The following is a 22581-nucleotide window of genomic DNA, read 5'->3' as shown; positions in this document are numbered from 1 at the left end:
CACCATTATTATCACTGCCTTAACCCTCCTGGGCATGGAATTCACCAGAGCTGCACAGGTTGCTACTGGAATCCTCTTCCACTCCTCCGTGATGACATCACGGAGCTGGTGGATGTTAGACACCTTAAACTCCTCCACCTTCCACTTGAGGATGCGCCACAGGTGCTCAATTGGGTTTAGTCCATCACCTTTACCTTCAGCTTCCTCAGCAAGGCAGTTGTCATCTTGGAGGTTGTGTTTGGGGTCGTTATCGTGTTGGAAAACTGCCATGAGGCCCAGTTTTCGAAGGGAGGGGATCATGCTCTGTTTCAGAATGTCACAGTACATGTTGGAATTTATGTTTCCCTCAATGAACTGCAGCTCCCCAGTGCCAGCAACACTCATGCAGCCCAAGACCATGATGCTACCACCACCATGCTTGACTGTAGGCAAGATACAGTTGTCTTGGTACTTCTCACCAGGGCGCCGCCACACATGCTGGACACCATCTGAGCCAAACAAGTTTATCTTGGTCTCGTCAGACCACAGGGCATTCCAGTAATCCATGTTCTTGGACTGCTTGTCTTCAGCAAACTGTTTGCGCGCTTTCTTACGCGTCAGCTTCCTTCTGGGATGACGACCATGCAGACCGAGTTGATGCAGTGTGCGGCGTATGGTCTGAGCACTGACAGGCTGACCTCCCACGTCTTCAACCTCTGCAGCAATGCTGGCAGCACTCATGTGTCTATTTTTTAAAGCCAACCTCTGGATATGACGCCGAACACGTGGACTCAACTTCTTTGGTCGACCCTGGCGAAGCCTGTTCCGAGTGGAACCTGTCCTGGAAAACCGCTGTATGACCTTGGCCACCATGCTGTAGCTCAGTTTCAGGGTGTTAGCAATCTTCTTATAGCCCAGGCCATCTTTGTGGAGAGCAACAATTCTATTTCTCACATCCTCAGAGAGTTCTTTGCCATGAGGTGCCATGTTGAATATCCAGTGGCCAGTATGAGAGAATTGTACCCAAAACACCAAATTTAACAGCCCTGCTCCCCATTTACACCTGGGACCTTGACACATGACACCAGGGAGGGACAACGACACATTTGGGCACAATTTGGACATGTTCACTGTGGGGTGTACTCACTTATGTTGCCAGCTATTTAGACATTAATGGCTGTGTGTTGAGTTATTTTCAGAAGACAGTAAATCTACACTGCTATACAAGTTGTACACTGACTACTCTAAGTTATATCCAAGTTTTATTTCTATAGTGTTGTCCCATGAAAAGATATAATGAAATATTTGCAGAAATGTGAGGGGTGTACTCACTTTTGTGATACATATATACAGTGATATATATATACAGTATATTGTTTCACTAGAGGTATGGTGGTGTCTGTTGTTGGAAGTTTGAGGTTGTTGATCCGTTCTCCTCACAGGTACATACAACTAGACAACAGACAGGTAACGTATTAAAAGGAGGCCTGAATGCTAGCTCACCATGGCTGAGATCTCAGGTTCTAATCTCAGCTGTGTGATCAATCAGTTGGCTGTGTCTGAGGGAGGAACCTGTCGAATGGGTTTAACACTGCTTCTGCAATTGCAGCTTCCTCTGCCTGGTTACGATGGTTTATTCAAGGATAGCACTGTGTGACTAAAAAACAGTTGGTCACTGTGTCAGAGGGGGTACGTGATAGTCTGCAGCTCTCCTGGGTCAGGGCGGGAGTCCTCAATGGTGGAGATACAGTGTATCACAAAAGTGAGTACACCCCTCACATTTCTGCAGATATTTAAGTATATCTTTTCATGGGACAACACTGACAAAATGACACATTGACACAATGAAAAGTAGTCTGTGTGCAGCTTATATAACAGTGTAAATTTATTCTTCCCTCAAAATAACTCAATATACAGCCATTAATGTCTAAACCACCGGCAACAAAAGTGAGTACACCCCTTAGTGAAAGTTCCTGAAGTGTCAATATTTTGTGTGGCCACCATTATTTCCCAGAACTGCCTTAACTCTCCTGGGCATGGAGTTTACCAGAGCTTCACAGGTTGCCACTGGAATGCTTTTCCACTCCTCCATGACGACATCACGGAGCTGGCGGATATTCGAGACTTTGCGCTCCTCCACCTTCCGCTTGAGGATGCCCCAAAGATGTTCTATTGGGTTTAGGTCTGGAGACATGCTTGGCCAGTCCATCACCTTTACCCTCAGCCTCTTCAATAAAGCAGTGGTCGTCTTAGAGGTGTGTTTGGGGTCATTATCATGCTGGAACACTGCCCTGCGACCCAGTTTCTGGAGGGAGGGGATCATGCTCTGCTTCAGTATTTCACAGTACATATTGGAGTTCATGTGTCCCTCAATGAAATGTAACTCCCCAACACCTGCTGCACTCATGCAGCCCCAGACCATGGCATTCCCACCACCATGCTTGACTGTAGGCATGACACACTTATCTTTGTACTCCTCACCTGATTGCCGCCACACATGCTTGAGACCATCTGAACCAAACAAATTAATCTTGGTCTCATCAGACCATAGGACATGGTTCCAGTAATCCATGTCCTTTGTTGACATGTCTTCAGCAAACTGTTTGCGGGCTTTCTTGTGTAGAGACTTCAGAAGAGACTTCCTTCTGGGGTGACAGCCATGCAGACCAATTTGATGTAGTGTGCGGCGTATGGTCTGAGCACTGACAGGCTGACCCCCCACCTTTTCAATCTCTGCAGCAATGCTGACAGCACTCCTGCGCCTATCTTTCAAAGACAGCAGTTGGATGTGACGCTGAGCACGTGCACTCAGCTTCTTTGGACGACCAACGCGAGGTCTGTTCTGAGTGGACCCTGCTCTTTTAAAACGCTGGATGATCTTGGCCACTGTGCTGCAGCTCAGTTTCAGGGTGTTGGCAATCTTCTTGTAGCCTTGGCCATCTTCATGTAGCGCAACAATTCATCTTTTAAAATCCTCAGAGAGTTCTTTGCCATGAGGTGCCATGTTGGAACTTTCAGTGACCAGTATGAGAGAGTGTGAGAGCTGTACTACTAAATTGAACACACCTGCTCCCTATGCACACCTGAGACCTAGTAACACTAACGAGTCACATGACATTTTGGAGGGAAAATGACAAGCAGTGCTCAATTTGGACATTTAGGGGTGTAGTCTCTTAGGGGTGTACTCACTTTTGTTGCCGGTGGTTTAGACATTAATGGCTGTATATTGAGTTATTTTGAGGGAAGAATAAATTTACACTGTTATATAAGCTGCACACAGACTACTTTTCATTGTGTCAAAGTGTCATTTTGTCAGTGTTGTCCCATGAAAAGATATACTTAAATATCTGCAGAAATGTGAGGGGTGTACTCACTTTTGTGATACACTGTAGTTATATATGCTACTTAACAGCAGGTAGTATATAACACAACAATGTAAACAAGCCTGCTGGCTCACTTATAGTAAACTACATTGTACTGGTAACAGGTAAAAAACATAAACACATTTTAATTCAGTTTCAAAATCTACATTTCAGTCATAATAGTGATAGCAATTAATTTACCAGCAAGCAAGGATCTGCCATAATTACTGTTGTTTTATAAAAATAATATTAGCATATAGCTAACAGGGTTGAAACAAGCTGGCTATTCAACTAACTGCTTCAAGTTACCAGAAACCTCCAATCAAAAATATTCTGTACCCGATAAATAAATGCAACTTTTGCACTATAAGGAGTACTTTGACCCCAAATCCTACAGCATCTATTGAAATGACATTATCCCTCACATTTCTTGATTTAATGCTCAATCAGCTTAACAGACTGGAGTCTCTGTGTTCGTATATTGCACTTTATAATGGACAACATGGTTCCAGTGAGGGACAGGTCTCCAGCAAGCAAGTCTAGCATTTGCACTTGCAGAAAATGCCTTTGCATTGTCTTGCCAAACAAGCAAGACATCCCTAAAAAAAGATGTCTAGATGGCAGAATATGTTGCTATAAAATGCTAATGATATTAATGGTGTCTTCACAGATGTGCAAGTACCCAGGTCACTCGCCAATTGAAATAACTACTAATTGTGTGCTCATGGATTTAAAAACACACTATGAAGTTTAAAATAAACTTAAATAACGTTGTTCAAACCCTTTCATCATAATAGCTTGATGCCCTAGTGTCTGTTTCAACCAGTGGCATAATATGACCTACTTAAGTGCTTTATCACTCACTTCCCACCAGATGAATGTTTACAAAGACACAGTGCTGTCTGTCGTCAGTGAACATTAAACAGCTGAGGTGAAATTCGCCTTTTAGGGTTTGAAGCCAGTGTTATGCCAACTTATAACGTGCAATGTGTCTTTCAGGAATAGCACATGACGGTTGTTTGCAGGTTAAAGAGCGGTCCTAATGTAGGAAGGTCACAAGCCAATTACATTTGCATTTGAAGTTTTAGGTTCGGCCACAGGTCTCTAAGGTGCTTTCCATGTGAACATTAGTTAGTAGCTGTACATATTACTTATTGTTTACAACTCTCAGCAACATTTCTGTGCCAAATACACTTGTATCACTGTTGTGCATGAATGTGCATTTTTTTCTGTTATTAGATAATAATCACTGGTCCTGTGGTGGTCCATTGCCATTGGTGAACAGAAACAGAGGAAATATTAAGTGTTACCTCCCTTGGCATTAAGCAAATCTTAAAACTCGTTTAGGGAAACTGGCTTGAAGTCAATATTTTCTGAAGTAATCTGGTATATTATTCCAGGCCTAGTTCAGCACTTCCCACAGTTTTTCTTTAGATTTTAGCTGTATTTTATTTCTTTCTCTGTCCAGTTAATCTCACACTGCCTCTATAATATTCAGGTCTGGACTCTGTGGAGGCCAGTCCATAACTATCCATGTTTTATCAGCTGTTTCTTTCATCCAAATACAATTTTACTGCATTAACAGTGTGCTTGGGATCATTATTATGCTGAGAAATAAAACCATTTCCAGAAGTAATGGCATGATTAATTTAAACCAATCAATGTGATCCAATCAATTCAGACAGCATCACTGGAGAAAATGCAGCTCCAAACCAGGATAGACCCTCCACCAAGTTTCGCTGAAAAAAGTTTTTCCCAGTTCATGCATAGTTATATTATAATGCATGACTGTGGGTAAACGCTATACACAGTCTAAGTATAGACAAACATTCAGGTAAAGATTTGATATGCCATTATAAATCATTTGAAACTCTTTATGATTTATTCTAATAAACTATGTTGAGTTTTAAGTTTTGCTGTAAAAAAAAAAAAGGAAAATATCTGGTCATCAGTTTGTGAGCTAAACAATTAAAGCACAATCAGGTTATCAGACCAAACCACAAGGTGAAGTTTGTCTCTCACTGGCTCAACAAAAAAACAACTTAAGAAAGAGCCTAGTAAAAATCTGACTTAAATAGGGTGACGATATGTCTTTTTTTCCAGACATGTCCTCTTTTTTGGACCTGAAAAATGCATCGTCAGAATTTCTAAATCACTTTTTGTAGACTGCTTGTGCTATTCTTTGAATATTGTTGCACTGATTTCACCTTTCTTGTTAGATCCCGCTTTCTCGACCTTCTATTAAAAATGCCAAAGCAGAACAGACTCTCCACCATGTTTTACTGAAAAAAAAGTTTCCTTGGCCTTCCAGTCCTTTTTGTCCTTGACCTCTCCTGATTATCCGGCACGGCGGCTAAGGTGGGTAGCACTGTCGTCTCACAGCAAGAAGGTCCTGGGTTCGATCCCCAGGTGGGGTGGTCCGGGTCCTTTCTGTGTGGAGTTTGCATGTTCTCCCCATGTCCGCATGGGTTTCCTCCAGGTGCTCCGGTTTCCTCCCACAGCCCAAAGACATGCAAGTGAGGTGAATTGGAGATACTAAATTGTCAATGACTGTGTTCGATATAACCTTATGAAGTGATTAATCTTATGTAATAAGTAACTACCGTTCCTGTCATAAATGTAACCAAAGTGTAAAACATGACGTTAAAATCCTAATAAACAAACAAACAAACTCCTGATTATTCAAACTTCTTCATAACAGCCTGAATACCACATCTTCATTATCCAGTTCATTTGTTAATTTTCCCTTTAAGAGTGGCATTGCTGGTGCAAAATTAGGATTTTTTTTACTGTCAAATTCTTTGATCTTTGTTATTTTTAATGAAATTATGTTGTTGAAAGTTGGTCTTTTACATATCACCATGATTCCAATTAATTAAACTCATTCAACATGTTTATGCAATGCTCAAGCATGTCTTGCACAAATCTGGTGTAATAGACCTTTTTCATCTTGAAATGAAATCGTAGGACAAATACAGGTGTTAGCAATGACATTAATTAGGGTTTCATTCCATTTAGGTTTAGGAGAGCCAGGTTCCTGCTACTGCTCAAGTGTAAGGGAAAGTCACACTAAATACCTTCCACCTTAGCATATAGAAGCTGTTTCTAATATTTAATACTGCATACAAGTGTCCTGGATTTTGTGGTTGTATTCTAATAATGAAACTGAGGAATAATTATGTATGGTCATAATACTATTGCTAAAATAACAAAACTAATGATGGCCAAAGACTTTTGCACAGTACTATAGGTGTGCACAGAAACAGACACGCCCCACCTAGTAACACCACTAGATTCTATATAACTTGTTTAGCATTTCCAGGACCGTGGGAAACCTGTAGGGTTAAAGAGATACATGGATTCCAAATCACAGCAGAGATACTGTAGCTAGGTACTGTGATGTAACGCTGAGGGCAGGGCCAGGATTTTATGATGCTGCCTGGTAGAGGTATAAAAACAAGCTAAGAAAAAAAAGACATATGGAAAATTACACGTGAGCAAGTCATTTCTGTTAGAGTTTGTAATATGGTGGATACATGAGAGCTTTGACTTGTTTTTGTGAGAAATAAAATAGCTCATCTAGCGATGCCATCGGTGCCAACATGCCTGAGCTAAGTGCTAACTCATCTTCTCAGCTAGCCACTCAGCAAGTCTGCATCTTCCACAGCATCACACCAAACACTGACAGCCTCGTGTAAGAGTTTATAACGAATGAATAATGTACCTGTTCTCCATGTTATTCTGCGCTCAGTGAATAGCTCGATTGATCTAGGTGTTTCAACAGTGGGATGACAGCTTCACCGGTCAACATCATAATGTGGTTCTCTGCGACGCTACATCGCTTCCGGTCGCTTCTGGTTGCGATTGGTCCAAGTCCACATCGCGTACTCTAATGCTAAACAGAAGCGTGTGTCAGATTAGTGCACAGCCCTATAGTAGTGGGCTTTTTAGTGAGTCAAATAAGTTGACTCAGCTCAGTACACAGCCCTATAGTAGTGGGCTTTTTAGTGAGTCAAATAAGTTGACTCAGCTCAGTGCAAAGCCCTAAAGTAGTGGACTTTTTAGCTCTTTTTAGTGAGTCAAGTAAGTTGACTCAGCTCACCAAGCGTTCGACTCCTCGTTTATAAGCATTGCAATTTGCGTGTTTTCTTTAGGTTTTAGCTGTATTTTATTTATTTCTCTGTCCAGTTAATCCCATATTGCCTCTATAATATTCAGGTCTGAACTCTGTGGAGGCCAGTCCATAACTATCCGTGTTTTATCAGCTGTTTCTTTCATCCAAATACAATTTTACTGCATTAACAGTGTGCTTGGGATCATTATTATGCTGAGAAATAAAACCATTTCCAGAAGTAATGGCATGATTAATTTAAACCAATCAATGTGATCCAATCAATTCAGACAGCATCACTGGAGAAAATGCAGCTCCAAACCAGGATAGACCCTCCACCAAGTTTCGTGCATAGTTATATTATAATGCATGACTGTGGGTATAACGCTATACACAGTCTAAGTATAGACAAACATTCAGGTAAAGATTGTGATATGTCATTACATCATTTCTTAAATAGATCATTTGAAACTCTTTATGATTTATTCTAATAAACTATGTTGAGTTTTAAGGCCTTAAGACAACTTAACACATTTTGCTCTCAAAAAAAGGAATAAAAAAGGAATATCTAATATTTATCTAATAGTCAAATAATTTGACTCAGCTCAGTGCACAGCTCTTTTTAGTGAGTCAAGTAAGTTGACTCAGCTCACCAAGAGTTTAACTTCCAAACGACTCCTCGTTTAAAGCACTGCAATTGCATGACTGAGGCTGGTGGGTATATACAGAGTATAGACAGACGTTCTGGTAAAGATTTTGATACGTTGTTATATGTTATTATTATATTAGACCAAACCACAAGGGCAAGTCTGTCTTTGGCAGCAATGTGAAAATTTTATCTCTTTATCTCTAACCTTTTCCTTCTGTAAAATAAATGTGACAATTGACAAATATGCAACAGTTGAATAAATCAGGAGGGGGCAAATACTTTTGAACTGTAGTGTTTGAATTGCAGTGTTATAAAATCTGATTGTTGCGACTGGCATAGTTATGTGCGACAAAATAAATTTGCACCAAATCTGCTCTAAAAGTGGTGATTGTTTATTCAAATGTTTATTATTATTTTACACTTATAATGGAGACATAAAAAGACAAATAATACTTTTCTTCACTGACCCAAAAAATCCTATTTTATTTTGACGAAAATAGTTACATAATATAGAATTCATTAAAATAATACATTGAACCAGGACCAAAGGAAACTGAGTTCTACCCTTGCCTCCAGACCTTTTATGTAAAGAGTTTGTCATGTTCTTCATCCAACCTTACAAAACATGCCATATGGTAGAGGCTACTTAATATTGTCATTACATCTGCATAAGTAAGTGGAAATGTGTGAGGTGGTATAAGGTGGACTGGCGCCGTGGTCAGGTTGCATTCCTCCTCAGGTCCAAGCGTTTCTTGTAGCACAGGACCAACCGCGACCGCTATGGAGATGACATTATCTGAGATTAGATTTATGTACTCGCCAGTCTTATATATACGTATATGGTACAATAAACGTGTACGACATTTATACATGACATTTCTTCACAGCACAGTAAATCACAGTTTATTAATGTAATATTTTCTGTTCTTTTGCACCTCTTAATCAGTTCTTTTGTACCTCCTAATCACTTCAATCTAATTGGTTGTGTAGAAAGGAAGTCTGTGATTGAATGAACAAGTGTGTCAATCACAGTGGCTCAGTGAGTGTGCTGTTTAAAGCGTATGTTGTGGAGGTGTACGTGAGGAGAACATGGTAGCTCTTGTGTTTAGAGAAACTTGGGCTTTATTGCGAAACTCTCACAGTCATGTGCACTTCATGCAGGGTAAAGTATTTACAGCACGATCCCTGGTTAACAGTTCAGTACAGCAGTATTTGTCAGCCATCGTTATAATGGTTGTTAGTAATGTTGTGCTGTAACATGAGTTACCAGCAGTTGATTTAGCGTGACAGCCAGCTGTAGATTTTTTGGAGGCATGAATATTTTTGGCACTTGTCATAAGGCCATGTTATAAACAGAAGCCATACAATGATCCGTTTATTCTTCTTCTTCTTCTTCTTCTTCTTCTTCTTCTTCTTATTATTATTATTATTATTATAGTTGTCTTGTTCTTGCTAAACTGAAAGTCTATATATTACACTGATCAGCCATAACATTAAAACCACCTCCTGGTTTCTACACTCACTGTCCATTTTATCAGCTCCACTTACCATATAGAAGCACTTTGTAGTTTTACAATTACTGACTGTAGTCCATCTGTTTGTCTACATACATTTTTAGCCTGCTTTTACCCTGTTCTTTAATGGACAGGAACCCCACAGGACCACCACAGAGCAGGTATAATTTAGGTGGTGGATCATTCTCAGCACTGACATGATGGTGGTGTGTTAGTGTGTATTGTGCTGGTATGAGTGGATCAGACAGCAGCGCTGCTGGAGTTTTTAAATACCGTGTCCACTCACTGTCCACTCTATTAGACACTCCTACCTAGTTGGTCCACCTTGTAGATGTAAAGTCAGAGACGATCACTCATCCATTGCTGCTGTTTGAGTTGTTCATCTTCTAGACCTTCATCAGTGGTCACAGGACGCTGCCCACGGAACGCTGTTGGCTGGATATTTTTGTTTGGTGGACTATTCTCAGTCCAGCAGTGACAGTGAGGTGTTTAAAAACTCCATCAGCATTGATGTGTCTTATCCATTCATACCAGCACAACACACACTAACACACCACCACCATGTCAGTGCTGAAAATGGGGCTAACAAAGTATGTAGAGAAACAGATGGACTACAATCAGTAATTGTAGAACTACAAAGTGCTTCTATATGGTAAGTGGAGCTGATAAAATGGACAGTAAGTGTAGAAACAAGGAGGTGGTTTTAATGGTATAGCTGATTGGTGTATATTTCAGATTTTTAAAATTGTTTAGTATTTAATCAGAATGTTATTTTTACGATCTGATACTTTTTTGTCAGTTTACAGTAGATTGATGGCCTCTAAAACTCCAGTTGGTTTTATTGGAATGGGAAGCATGGGAACACCCATGGCTAAGAACTTACTGAAACATGGATATCCTGTTATTGCCACTGATGTTTGAGTCCTGCAAAGAATTACAAATGTCAGGAGCAAAGGTAAATTACACTGACAGGTACCTCATATAGATTTTTGGGACCCTATATTTTCCATTGTTTTAAGAAAACTGTTAAGGTTGAAATAAGAAATGTAGTCTTTAGCATAATTGGAAGTACAGTAAGATCACAGATGCATTTTCATGTATAGTGCCCTCCAAAGATACAGATAGCTTAGTAAAATAAAAGTCAATTTGTTGGTTTTGGCACCTTGAAAAAATGGTTGTTTTCATACATATTTAAAAGATAATCATAATTTAACCAGATTGATATTTAGCTTGTGTTTATCTTGGCCAGTTGCTGTCATCAAAAGGCCTAGCTGTAGCATGTAGCTTATACTTAACAAGACACACATTCTGCATTTTTCAAATTGTCTTTATATGCTTTGGTATTGATTCTCATTTTATTTTTGTGATCACTCAGAAGTAAAATTACTGATATAAAAAAGGAATAATAACTGCTTTATTAGAACATGACAGTGTTAAAAATTGTGTGTGACATCTCTGTTCCATGACCCTCCCTCAGTGTTGCTTCTCAGAAATCTTGTATAGCAGTTGCCCTCTCTGTCATTTAGGGAGTAAAGTATGTTTTACAGCAACTCCAGCTTTTTAGGTTAAACACTTCTGCTCTAGAAGAAGAAAATATAGCTTTGCACCTCTTTTACATGACATGTACCTATTGACTTTGATGAATAATTACCCACCCAACATTTTACTCTTTGATAAATCCAACCCACTCTCAGATTCTGGATTCCCCAGCTGAGGTAGCAGAAAAGGCAGACCGCATAATAACTATGCTTCCATCCAGCCCAAATGTCATTGAAGTCTACACTGGACCAAGTGGTATCCTCAAGTAAGTCTGAGCAATATAAACTACTCATGGTAGTAACGGACAGAACATGACGTACTATTGGTTTGTGTAGTTTTTTGAATGTCTTCATTCAGCACATTGGTATACACCGATGAGGCATAACATTAAAACCACCTCCTTGTTTCTACACTCACTGTCCATTTTATCAGCTCCACCTACCATATAAAAGCACCTTGTTGTTCTACAATTACTGACAGTAGTCTGTCTGTTTCTCTACATACTTTTTTAGCCTGCTTTCACCTTATTCTTCAGTGGTCAGGACCCCTACAGAACCACTACAGAGCAGGTATTATTTGGGTGGTGGATGATTCTCAGCACTGCAGTGACACTGACATGGTGGTGGTGTGTTAGTGTGTGTTGTGCTGGTATGAGTGGATCAGACTCAGTTTTTAAACACCTCACTGTCACTGCTGGACTGAGAATAGTCCACTAACCCAAAACATCCAGCCAACAGCGCCCCATGGGCAGCGTCCTGTGACCACTGATAAAGGTCTAGAAGATGACCAACTCAAACAGCAGCAATAGATGAGTGATCATCTCTGACTTTACATCTACAAGGTGGACCAACTAGGTAGGAGTGTCTTATAGAGTGGGCAGTGAGAAGACACCGTATTTAAAAACTCTGATCCACTCATACCAGCACAACACACACTAACACACCACCACCATGTCATTGTCACTGCAGTGCTGAGAATCATCCACCACCTAAATAATACCTACTCTGTGGTGGTCCTGACCATTAAAGAACAGGGTGAAAGCAGGCTAAAAAGGTATGTAGAGAAACAGACTACAGTCAGTAATTGTAGAACTACAAAGTGCTTCTATATGGTAAGTGGAGCTGATAAAATGGACAGTGAGTGTAGAAACCAGGAGTTGGTTTTAATGTTATGGCTGATGTAATGTAATGTCGGTGTAATTTACTTTTGGAATCTAAAAAAAATGCTGTATATGGGCTAGTAACCTTTCCTAAACTTGAACTATTGAGATTTGGGTTTGGGTTGTAGAAGTACCCTGTGCTACAGTAGTTAATGTAGTTAGTCTAAACTAATAATGCTAACCACTTTTTGTGTTTCTTTTTTGTTAAACTAATTAATACTGCATTCTAACAAATATGTAAACTTGTGTATTAAATAGCTGGTTTATTACTAATATTAACTATTTTATATATTTTAAGGCACAGTATGTTCGCTTGTACAAGCAAACTTACTCGTTTCTTATTTTAGGATTGTAAAGAAGGGCACACTGCTTATTGACTCGAGCACTATAGACCCTGCAGTTCCAATGAAATGTCCGTGGCTGCAGAAAAGATGGGTGCGGTATTCATGGATGCTCCCGTCGCAGGAGGTACAATATGTGTGGTAAAGTAATGCAAGTTGATGCAATCAGTTGAAACTAACAATGGAACAGAAAAACTAAGTATTCCCAGCTCTGACTGAACAAATGCTCAAATAAGCCGAGTCATTATAAGAAGGCTGTTAACTCCATAAACAAAGTACCCTATGCAAGCAATTCGTTTTTGATTTAAGGTTTTAGTTAACTTGTTCTGCTTGGTAGATATTTCTCTGCATTCGGAAAGTAATTTGTGAATATAAACATAAATGTAGTTTTTTTTTATACAAAATTCTCACTGGGTAGTTAAATTGGAACACTTACTGCTTTAGATTTACTAGGTTCAAATGTCAGTGATTCTGTCAGCCTGTTGAGCAACTGCATAGACATTATTGGCTAGTGGTCAATAAATGGATTAGTGGCCTGTCCATGGTATTCCTGCCTTACAATGTACTATAATCTGTAATAAAACAATACATACTCTTTGAGACTACCACAAACCGTCCTTTTTAAGTTAATAGTTGTTGTAACTTTATTCTAGACAGGGCATTTACTCAGGTGACACAAAATTACTCACTCACTCACACACACCTTGAGACAACATTGTTGTACACTAAACTGGCCTTTGTTACTGAAATTGTTTGTATCTGTGACTTATGTAATTAGCAATTAGCTTGCTGGTTGTCAGTAAACTGTTTGCTGGTTTTACAGCCTTTTTAGGTAGATAGAGACAAAGGCAACGGCTTCCAGTTGTCTAGTCATTGTGTTTGTCATTTACATACATGTTGGGTAATACTTTCACACACACATTTGGTTACAGTAAACAATAATTAAACTGATGAGTTGTAGTTAGAAACAATTACTGGATACAGTATACTACCTGCTAGGCTAATTAACTGCTAATTAGCATCCTGTTTGCAATGTGCTAAGGTGCTACATAAAATCACGTTATGATATGTTATAAAACATTCACCTTTGATCAAGAAATGATTAAGAATATAATGTTGTAACACCAATAGTAAAATCAGACCTGTGACTTTTATCTAGCCATTATGCTGTTTAAGTTGCTAAATCAACTGTGTTTGAAATGCATGTTGAAAAGCTAGTGTTTATGTGAGTTTAGGGTAAAAACAACACATGTATTAGCTGAAACATCAGCCCAATGCATATAAATTCTTGAGGCATAAAATGAAGACACTGCTGCACTGACCAGTATGGTTTGTGATGCGCAAGATAAAATATTGAAAGATATTTGGAACACCATTTGAGCTAAGATTAAACCACAAGTCTAACCTATAATTATTCATACAAGTCTAACCTATAATTATTATATAACTTATTGTTGTAAATCACTCTTCTACTCTGCTAAGTTAATTACCTGTTTAGAAGGTAAACTAAAGGACTATTAAGACACATACACACCCTTGTCTCTTCTGCAGCTTTTTAAGCTGTAATAGCTCTTTAATGGCATGAGCAATGGGGCAGGAAGGCGCTGTCAGTGGCTCTTATGGTAATTCTTCCCATGCTATTGGCTTTTATATAGATAAAAGGCCATAAAAACTAAAACACTGACTAACACGTGTTCAAGTTTGAGCCATGAGCCGACTGATGGCTGGCTGGAAGTTTACTGATGAGCGTCTCCAGCCAAGCAAACAGGTTTTTAAAGTGTCAGTGGCTATACTGGTTAATAAATGAATCTGCAGGTATGCAGAGTATTTGTCTGGGTACAGTTAAAGTCAAAGATTGTAGTGGGCTTAAAGGCTGCATATAATACGCATCTGCTTCTGCTTTTTTTTTATTACCTGTGTGATTAGCAACTAACTTTAGGCTATCTTTTAGCTGATTTTAAAGCAGTGACCTTTTTCTTGCTCAGCAGCCTTTGGTACAACTGTGGACAGTGTAATATGAGACCTGTTTGGTGGTGGTGGTGGTTGGGGTTCTTACAACTGACCAGGCTGCCAAACTCATTTTAAGCAATAATGACTTAAAATGTTTATGTGGCAAATGCACATTGATGGAACAATGAATTGAGAGACGTAGCAGCACATATTAGAGGTGAACTTAATCTCATTGTCCAAGAAAATAAGTCTGAGGAAAATACATTTTAGAAAGATGATGACACCAAATATAAATACAAAATACACAAAATATCAGCCATAACATTAAAACCACCTCCTGGTCTCTACACACACTGTCCATTCTATCAGCTCCACTTACCATATAGAAGCACTTTGTAGTTCTACAATTACTGACTAGTCCATCTGTTTCTCTACATACCTTTTTAGCCTGCTTTCACCCTGTTCTTTAATGAGCAGGTATTAATTAGGTGGTGGATGATTCTCAGCACTGCAGTGACAATGACATGGTGGTGGTGTGTTAGTGTGTGTTGTGCTGGTATGAGTGGATCAGACAGAGCAGCGCTGCTGGAGTTTTTAATTACCATGTCCACTCACTGTCCACTCTATAAGACACTCATACCTAGTTGGTCCACCTTGTAGATGTAAAGTCAGAGACGTTCACTCATCTATTGCTGCTGTTTGAGTTGGTCATCTTCTAGACCTTCATCAGTGGTCACAGGACGCTGCCCACGGAGCGCTGTTGGCTGGATATTTTTTGGTTGGTGGACTATTCTCAGTCCAGCAGTGACAGTGAGGTGTTTAAAAAATCCATCAGCGTTGCTGTGTCTGATCCACTAATACCAGCACAACACACACTAACACACCACCACCATGTCAGTGTCATTGCAATGCTGAGAATGACCCACCACCCAAATAATACCTGCTCTGTAGTGGTCTTGACCATTGACGAACAGCATGAAAGGGGGCTAACAAAGTATGTAGAGAAACAGATGGACTACAGTCAGTAATTGTTTTGTTTTATTAGCATTTTAACGTCATGTTTTTACACTTAGGTTACATTCATGACAGGAACGGTAGTTCATCAGTTTACAACGTTATATTGAGCACAGCCATGGACAATTTAGTGTCTCCAATTCACCTCACATGCAAGTCTTTGGACTACGGGAGGAAACCGGAGCACCCGGAGTAAACCCACGCAGACACGGGGAGAACATGCAAACTCCACACAGAAAGGACCAGACCGCCCCATCTGGGGATCGAACCCTGGATCTTCTTGCTGTGAGGCGACAGTCCTACCCACTTAGCCACCATGCTACCCTCAGTCAGTAATTGTAGAACTACAAAGTGCTTCTATGTGGTAAATGGAGCTGATAAAATGGACAGTGAGTGTAAAAACAAGGAGGTGGTCATAATGTTATGCCTGATCGATGTAAGTGTACATACAATATTCAACAATAATTCAATATTAAGTACAGCTGGAAATTCTGTGAGTATACAGTCATGAACACGCAGGCCTCGTCTCAGATAGACTCAAAAACTACCCAGGAGGTGGCACTGCATCCACCATGATACAGATTACCTACTGTAGTGGAAGATAAGGATTTCTCAATAGAAACACACAGCCGTTTGAGATAATAAATATGTGTTTAGCTATTTCTATCTTTTCTACTGTATAAATTACGTTTAGCCATCTATTATTTTAAAACAGTTCTTTCTGTAAACTGCACATTTTGAAACATGTAATGTTATTTACAAACCACATTTCCATTAAGGTTGCCACATTTTGTAAAATGCAATAAAAAGAAGAATCTAAAATGTAGTTATTCTCTTGAATCTTTATTTGACTGATAAATATTGTATCATTGTATTTTGTAAATATAAACAAATTTACAACATGAGGCCTGCAACACACTACAAAAAAGTTGGGACAGATGTGTGTTTACCTCTGTATTCCATCACCTTGACTAATAATGAGGTTTTCAGTTCTTTAATGGTTTCGGAACTGAGGACACCAACTGTTGCAGGTTTGCAAATAGATTTTTTTTGCTTGATACGAGACTTTAGCAGCTCCATGGTCACCCTCATCTAGTTATTCTTTTCATGCTGCACCATACATTTTAAAAAGAAGACCAGGCTGGACTGCAGGCAGGCAAGTCAAACACGTTCTGTGTCTACAAGCCACACTGTTGTAGTGCATACAGAATGAGGCCTGTCATCACCTTGTTGAAATAATTATAGACTTCTCGGGAAAAGATTATGCCTTGATGGCAGAATGTGTCTCTATAAAATCCTAATATACATTTCTGCGTTAATGGTACCTTAACACATATACAAGTCACCCATGCCATGGGCACTGATGAACCCACATACCATAACAGATATTGACTTTTGGTCCTCTTCGTCATTGGCACAGAGAACTTGACTTCTATTTTTACCCAAAACAAGCTAAACTGTTGACTTGCCTGATCACAGCACACATTTCCACTGTTTTCTGGACCATCTGAGATGAGCTCAGGCCCAGAAAACTCTGCAGCATTTCTGTATATAATTAATATGTGGCTTTTTTCTTTGTGTAATAGAGATTCAGGTTTCATTTACTGATGCAGCGGTAGACTGTGTTAAGTAACAGTGGGTTTCTGAAGTGCTCCGGAGCCCATGTAGCAATAATTATCACAATATAATAACTATTTTTCATTCTATGCTATCCGACAGCTTGAAGGTCAGGCACATTCAGCAGTGGTTTCTGCTTTCTCTCCAGATTTCCTGAATCTTTTTACAATATTATAAACAATCTAACTAAATTATCTGCAGTCTTGCCCTGAGAAATATCTGTCCTAAAGTTTGGCACTACAGTTACAAATTCACTTGCTTATTGTGGAGTGATGTAATCTGAGTATTCTATAAACTATTGTTTTGAGTGAGTTGCAGGCATAAAATTCTAAATGTGTTTATATTTACAAAATACAATGACCAGTGAAAACACTGGAAATATTTGTACTTGTCAGTAAAATAAAGGTTAAAGAGAATGAAGAAATCACAGACTTTAGCTGTAATCTATTCTTCTAGTGGTTTATCTATTCTTGTTTTTATTGTTTACAAATTTTCCAAAGTTTTCTGGAAATGCGTTTATTGGAACCAATGTTATCCAGAGGGAGTGGGTTACAAAGACATTACGGCACGGTGGCTAAGTGAGTAGCACTGTCGCCTCACAGAAAGAAGGTCCTGGATTCGATCCCCAGGTGGGACAGTCCGGGTCCTTTCTGTGTGGAGATTGCATGTTCTCCCTGTGTCCGCGTGGGTTGCCTCCGGGTGCTCCGGTTTCCTCCCACAGTCCAAAGACATGCAGTCAGGTAAATTGGAGACATTAAATTGTCCATGACTGTGTTTGATAAACCCTCGTGATCTGATGAACCTTGTGTAATGAGTAACTACTGTTTCTGTCATGAATGTAACCAAAGTGTAAAACATGACAACAACAAAAAAAACAAAGTCATTACAGTACTCTGGGACTCCATTAACTCCAAATAGTGTGAACAGAGAACAGTGGTAAGTCTAGTTAGCCTACTAAAGTTTATTAACAAATCATCCAGAAAGTCACAAAATATTTCTAAAAAAACATAGAAACAAACAAGCAGTTCTTGCCCAAAAACCGTGTTTGTTTTAAAGCAAAGAAGAGTCTAGAAGAGCTAGAAATCCTCCCTAGGTATATAAAGGACTAATATGAAATTATAGAAAACAGTCAATGGCTGGTAAAGCTCTTGCAATCAGTTATTATATTATAGGGAAAATAACTTGATATAGTTGAAATCGGTGTTCTTCAGAAGGTGCAAATTCAAATTCTGCTCACACAAAATTGTATTTTTTTACAAGTAAAAAATGACAAATACCAAGACATGTCAGCTCTGAATAGAATTCCAAGCGTATTAACAGAACACATTAGAAACAGTGTACTAAAGTTTTCAGCAAAAACCCAGCAAAACCAAGTACGGTGGACTGAAAGAAGCATCATGTTTCTTTGCAAACGACAGTGGGGCATTATACAGCGTTAATGGAAACATAAATCGAGAGATCTACTGCATAGCCTAGAGAAAAACTTTATCTTATTGGCCTAGAAAGTAAATCAGAAGACGAGACATTTGACAAGACAAGAAAATGATCCCAAAATTTTTTTTAAAGGCGGTGAAAGTGCTTGCTTGGTGTAGTCAATCTCCTCACCTGACAATTGAACCACAATGTTGCAAAAGCTTCCTATTTATTTACTGTAAACATCTGAAGTTCTTTATTACAAAGCTGTTAATAGCATTAAGACCATTATGTTATTAGTTTATGGTGTCTTAATCCACCCCTCCCCCAATCAGTGTAGCATTTTAGGTATACAGTGGTACCTTTAAACTCGACGTCAATTGGTTCTGGGACTGGTGTTGAGTTTAAAAGGCGTCGAGTTTTAAGGTATTTTTTCCCATAAGGATGTATGGAAAACCTGTTAATGTGTTCCATGCTCCCGTAGATCTGCATATATTTTAGGCTAAGGTAAAATGATGATGTTTTTGACACTTATACACTAAAAATAACACAAATATAATATAAAAACATTGTAATACAATTGAAAACAGTTAAATACAATAAAACCTGCACTTTACGTCTTTATTGTTTCCTTATGCTTTTTAATTAGTGGAGAGAACTTATAAGCATTATTAATTAAGAGAGGTTTAGTGTTTCTATGTCATTCTTTTAATACATTGTTACATTATTTTTTTTAATGCGATTTAGACGCTCTCAGAAAAGCTGATTCTCACAATTTCTCAGAACCTTGAGCTATGACACAAGTTTAAAAGTGAAACAGGAGAAAAATCCAGTTGAACACAGATACATGTGGAGCTTTCAGAGTGGATTTGATTGGTATTACACACAAATGCAGATTTGTCTCATGTTCGCATGATGTTTTACCACACAGCTCAAGCCGAGCGCTGAACAAAGCAGTCGCACACCCGCTGAGTTTAAGGGAAATGTTGAGTTTAAGGGTACAATTTTCTCGACGAAGGGCGTTTGAGTTTAGGGGATGTTGAGTTACAAGGTACCACTGTATCTTTATGCCTATGCATACATTTCTTTCATATTTAGTACAAAGTCAGACTACATGTAAATTTGAAGTGGATTTATGCATCAGAAATCTATAAAATAACAAAAACAAAAATGGTTAAATACTTCCCCTACTGCATTTTTATTTTAAATGTATCATTTGTCATTGACCCGTTCTGTAAATGTCTTATTTAACTCATTGCCTTTTATTTATCACACACAGTTCCTTACGTGGGAAGCATGCTGTCTCTGGCCTTAGAATAAATAAATAAATAAATAAATAAATGTAAACACTCACACATTCTCACAACACTGTTCTTTTGATAATTTTATTTACTTGGTTGTTTTCAGAGTGTGCGTCACTAAGGTTTGGCATGGCGCACAGTGCTGCTGAAATACTACCCTTGTAAAAAGGGCAAAATGCACTCAGTTTGCTGCTGTCACTTTCTTTTTTCTCTTTCTTTTTGCCTAGATTTGTAGTAAACCCTAATCCACAAACCTCACAGTCTGCTGTCTCTGAATTGGACCCACAACAAACTCTACTGACGTCACTCACTCGTGTACACACATGCATACTGTGAGACTTAGGCTTGTGTGGTTATCGCCACGTTGAACAACCACTTAGTTAGTTAACGATAATTATGCACATGCTCTTTTTTTGAGGTGTTTTTCTCACACATTTGCATTGGTGGGAAAGCTTTATCCTTTATCCTCCAAGCTTTTATCGTTCAGGATGCAGTAAAGCATTTGTTGCAACATAATCGGTATATTCAGGCAAGTTTGTAGCAAATGTCTCTGAGAATGGTTTGACATTAGTTGTTAGGCTTTTAGGAACTGTGTTAGTTTTTATGTCATTACCGAGGAAGGGTCACACAACACAGGATTTTGTCATTTGTAGACACAAAATCCATGTCCTCTAATCCTTGTCCACACAAAGCAGAGCCAAAATATGTCATTAATTTATTTATTAGGATTTTAACATCATGTTTTACACTTCATGACAGAAACGGTAGCCACTGGTTACACACGATTCATCAGTTCACAAGTTCAATGTCAAACACAGTCATGGACAATTTAGTATCTCCATATCACCTCACCTGCATTTTTTTTTTACTGTGGGAGGAAACTGGAGCTCCCGGAGGAAACCCACACAGACACGGGGAGAACATGCAAACTCCACACAGAAAGAACCCAGACTGCCCCACCTGGGGATTGAACCCAGGACCTTCTTGCTGTGAGGCGACATTGCTACCCACTTGTCATTCAGAAAAATGAATGCGTAGATTAGATGTGTTTAAATAGTGCATGTTATATTTAAGCATGTTTTATTTAAAAATAAGTATCACAGACCAGAGAAGAGTTGATGTCTGTAAGTTATGGCTGTGAGTTCATCTGAACAGTAACTAGTAAAAAATTAATGTATCTAGTATGATTTTATAATACCGTAGAGCAGCACCTTTCTAAAATGTTTTTTGCTGATCAACTTCATTGCATTTTGTAAATATAAACATATTTAGAAATTAATGCCTGCAACACACACTAAAAAGTTGGTACAGATGTTTGTTCACCCCTGTGTTTTATCACCTTTTTATTACAGAGACTTTTTATAGGTTTGGGAACTGAAGACACTAATTGTTGCAATTAATTTTGTCCATTCTTGCTTGATACAAGACTTTAGCTGTCTAACAGTCTGTGCTTACCATTGACTGATTCACCTGTTCATGTTGCACCATACATTTAACACACAGATATGGACTGCAGGCAGGCCTCCTGAGGACATGCATTACATACCTGCAAAGTCACACTGTTATAGAACATACAGAATAAGGCCTGTCATTGCCGTGCTAATAATAGTCTGTTTTACCACCACTTTATCCTATTCAGGGTCGCATTTGGGTCCGATTTACTGGGCGAAAGGCAAGAAACGCCCCGGACAGGTCAACAGTCCATCACAGGGCAAACACACATTCATACACAGGGTGACTTAAGTATCTTCACTTAACCTGACTTCATATCTTTTGACTGTGGGAGGGGACCCACACAGACACAGGGAGAATATGCAAACTCCACACAGAAAGTGTTACATTTACTTTGACTTTTATTTGATTGCAGACAGTTTGAACCCAAGATACTTAATGTTTTGTCTGCTCAACTTAAATTCATTTATTAATAAACATCCATTCCTACATTTCATTTGTTAATATACCTCCATTCCTGCATTGCATGAGAAAATTATTAAAATGTTTAAAAACAATGTACCCTGAAGAAAGATTGGAAGGGATTTGCATATTTCTCCCTCTGCAGTGCATAATATCATTGAACGATTCAAGGAATCGGGAGGAATTTCAAACAGCACTGCATCAAGAACTGCCACTCAACAATAGCTAATATAACCACATGGGTGAGGGATTACTTTGGCAAACTTTTGTCAAGCACTACAATACAGAGTTACATGCACAAATGCCACTTAAAATTTTACTGTGCAAAAAAGAAGTCTTATGTTAATCATGTCCAGAAGCGGCGTCGACTTCTCTGGGCTCGGAGGCATCTAGGATGGACCATCACACAGTGGAAACGTGTATTGTGGTCAGATGAATCAGCATTCCATGTTTTTTGGAAAAAATGGACACTGTGTGCTCCAGACCAAAGATGAAAAGGACCATCCAGCAACAAGTCCAAAAGCCAGGATCTATCATGGTATGGGGTTGTGTCAGTGCCCTTGGCAAAGGTCATTTACACTTCTGTGATGGCAGCAATAATGCAGAAAAGTACATTGACATATTAGAGCAACATATGCTGCTTTCAAGACCCCAGGGACATCCATGCATTTTTCAACAAGACAATGCAAAACCACATGCTGCACACATTACAAAGGCA

General features: G+C 39.0%; 2 protein-coding genes across 4 annotated transcripts in view; one reads left to right on the top strand and one right to left on the bottom strand.

Annotated features, from left to right (window-relative positions):
- The window catches only part of tax1bp1a (Tax1 (human T-cell leukemia virus type I) binding protein 1a), an 85494-nt gene extending 78331 nt beyond the window's left edge, over positions 1-7163 (bottom strand). For 2 of the 3 annotated variants that reach the window (XM_063011806.1, XM_063011821.1), the window contains exon 1: positions 7066-7163. The gene's annotated coding sequence lies outside the window, so the exon portion shown is untranslated. Of the gene's footprint in view, positions 1-1482; positions 1533-7065 lie in introns of those variants that run through there. The other variant, XM_063011813.1, reaches the window with a different exon arrangement.
- hibadha (3-hydroxyisobutyrate dehydrogenase a) overlaps positions 6762-22581 on the top strand; it is a 40889-nt gene continuing 25069 nt past the window's right edge. Inside the window, 6 exon segments of the mRNA XM_063011832.1 lie at positions 6762-6834; positions 10415-10532; positions 10534-10570; positions 11310-11419; positions 12661-12710; positions 12713-12781. Of these exon segments, the coding sequence (XP_062867902.1) occupies positions 10429-10532; positions 10534-10570; positions 11310-11419; positions 12661-12710; positions 12713-12781 (370 nt within the window). The 5' untranslated portion in view covers positions 6762-6834; positions 10415-10428.

Source organism: Trichomycterus rosablanca, chromosome 2, assembly GCF_030014385.1.
Source record: "Trichomycterus rosablanca isolate fTriRos1 chromosome 2, fTriRos1.hap1, whole genome shotgun sequence".
NCBI lineage: Eukaryota > Metazoa > Chordata > Actinopteri > Siluriformes > Trichomycteridae > Trichomycterus > Trichomycterus rosablanca.
The sequence above is the reverse complement of the archived record's forward strand: the minus strand, read 5'-3'. Positions and strand labels throughout refer to the sequence as shown.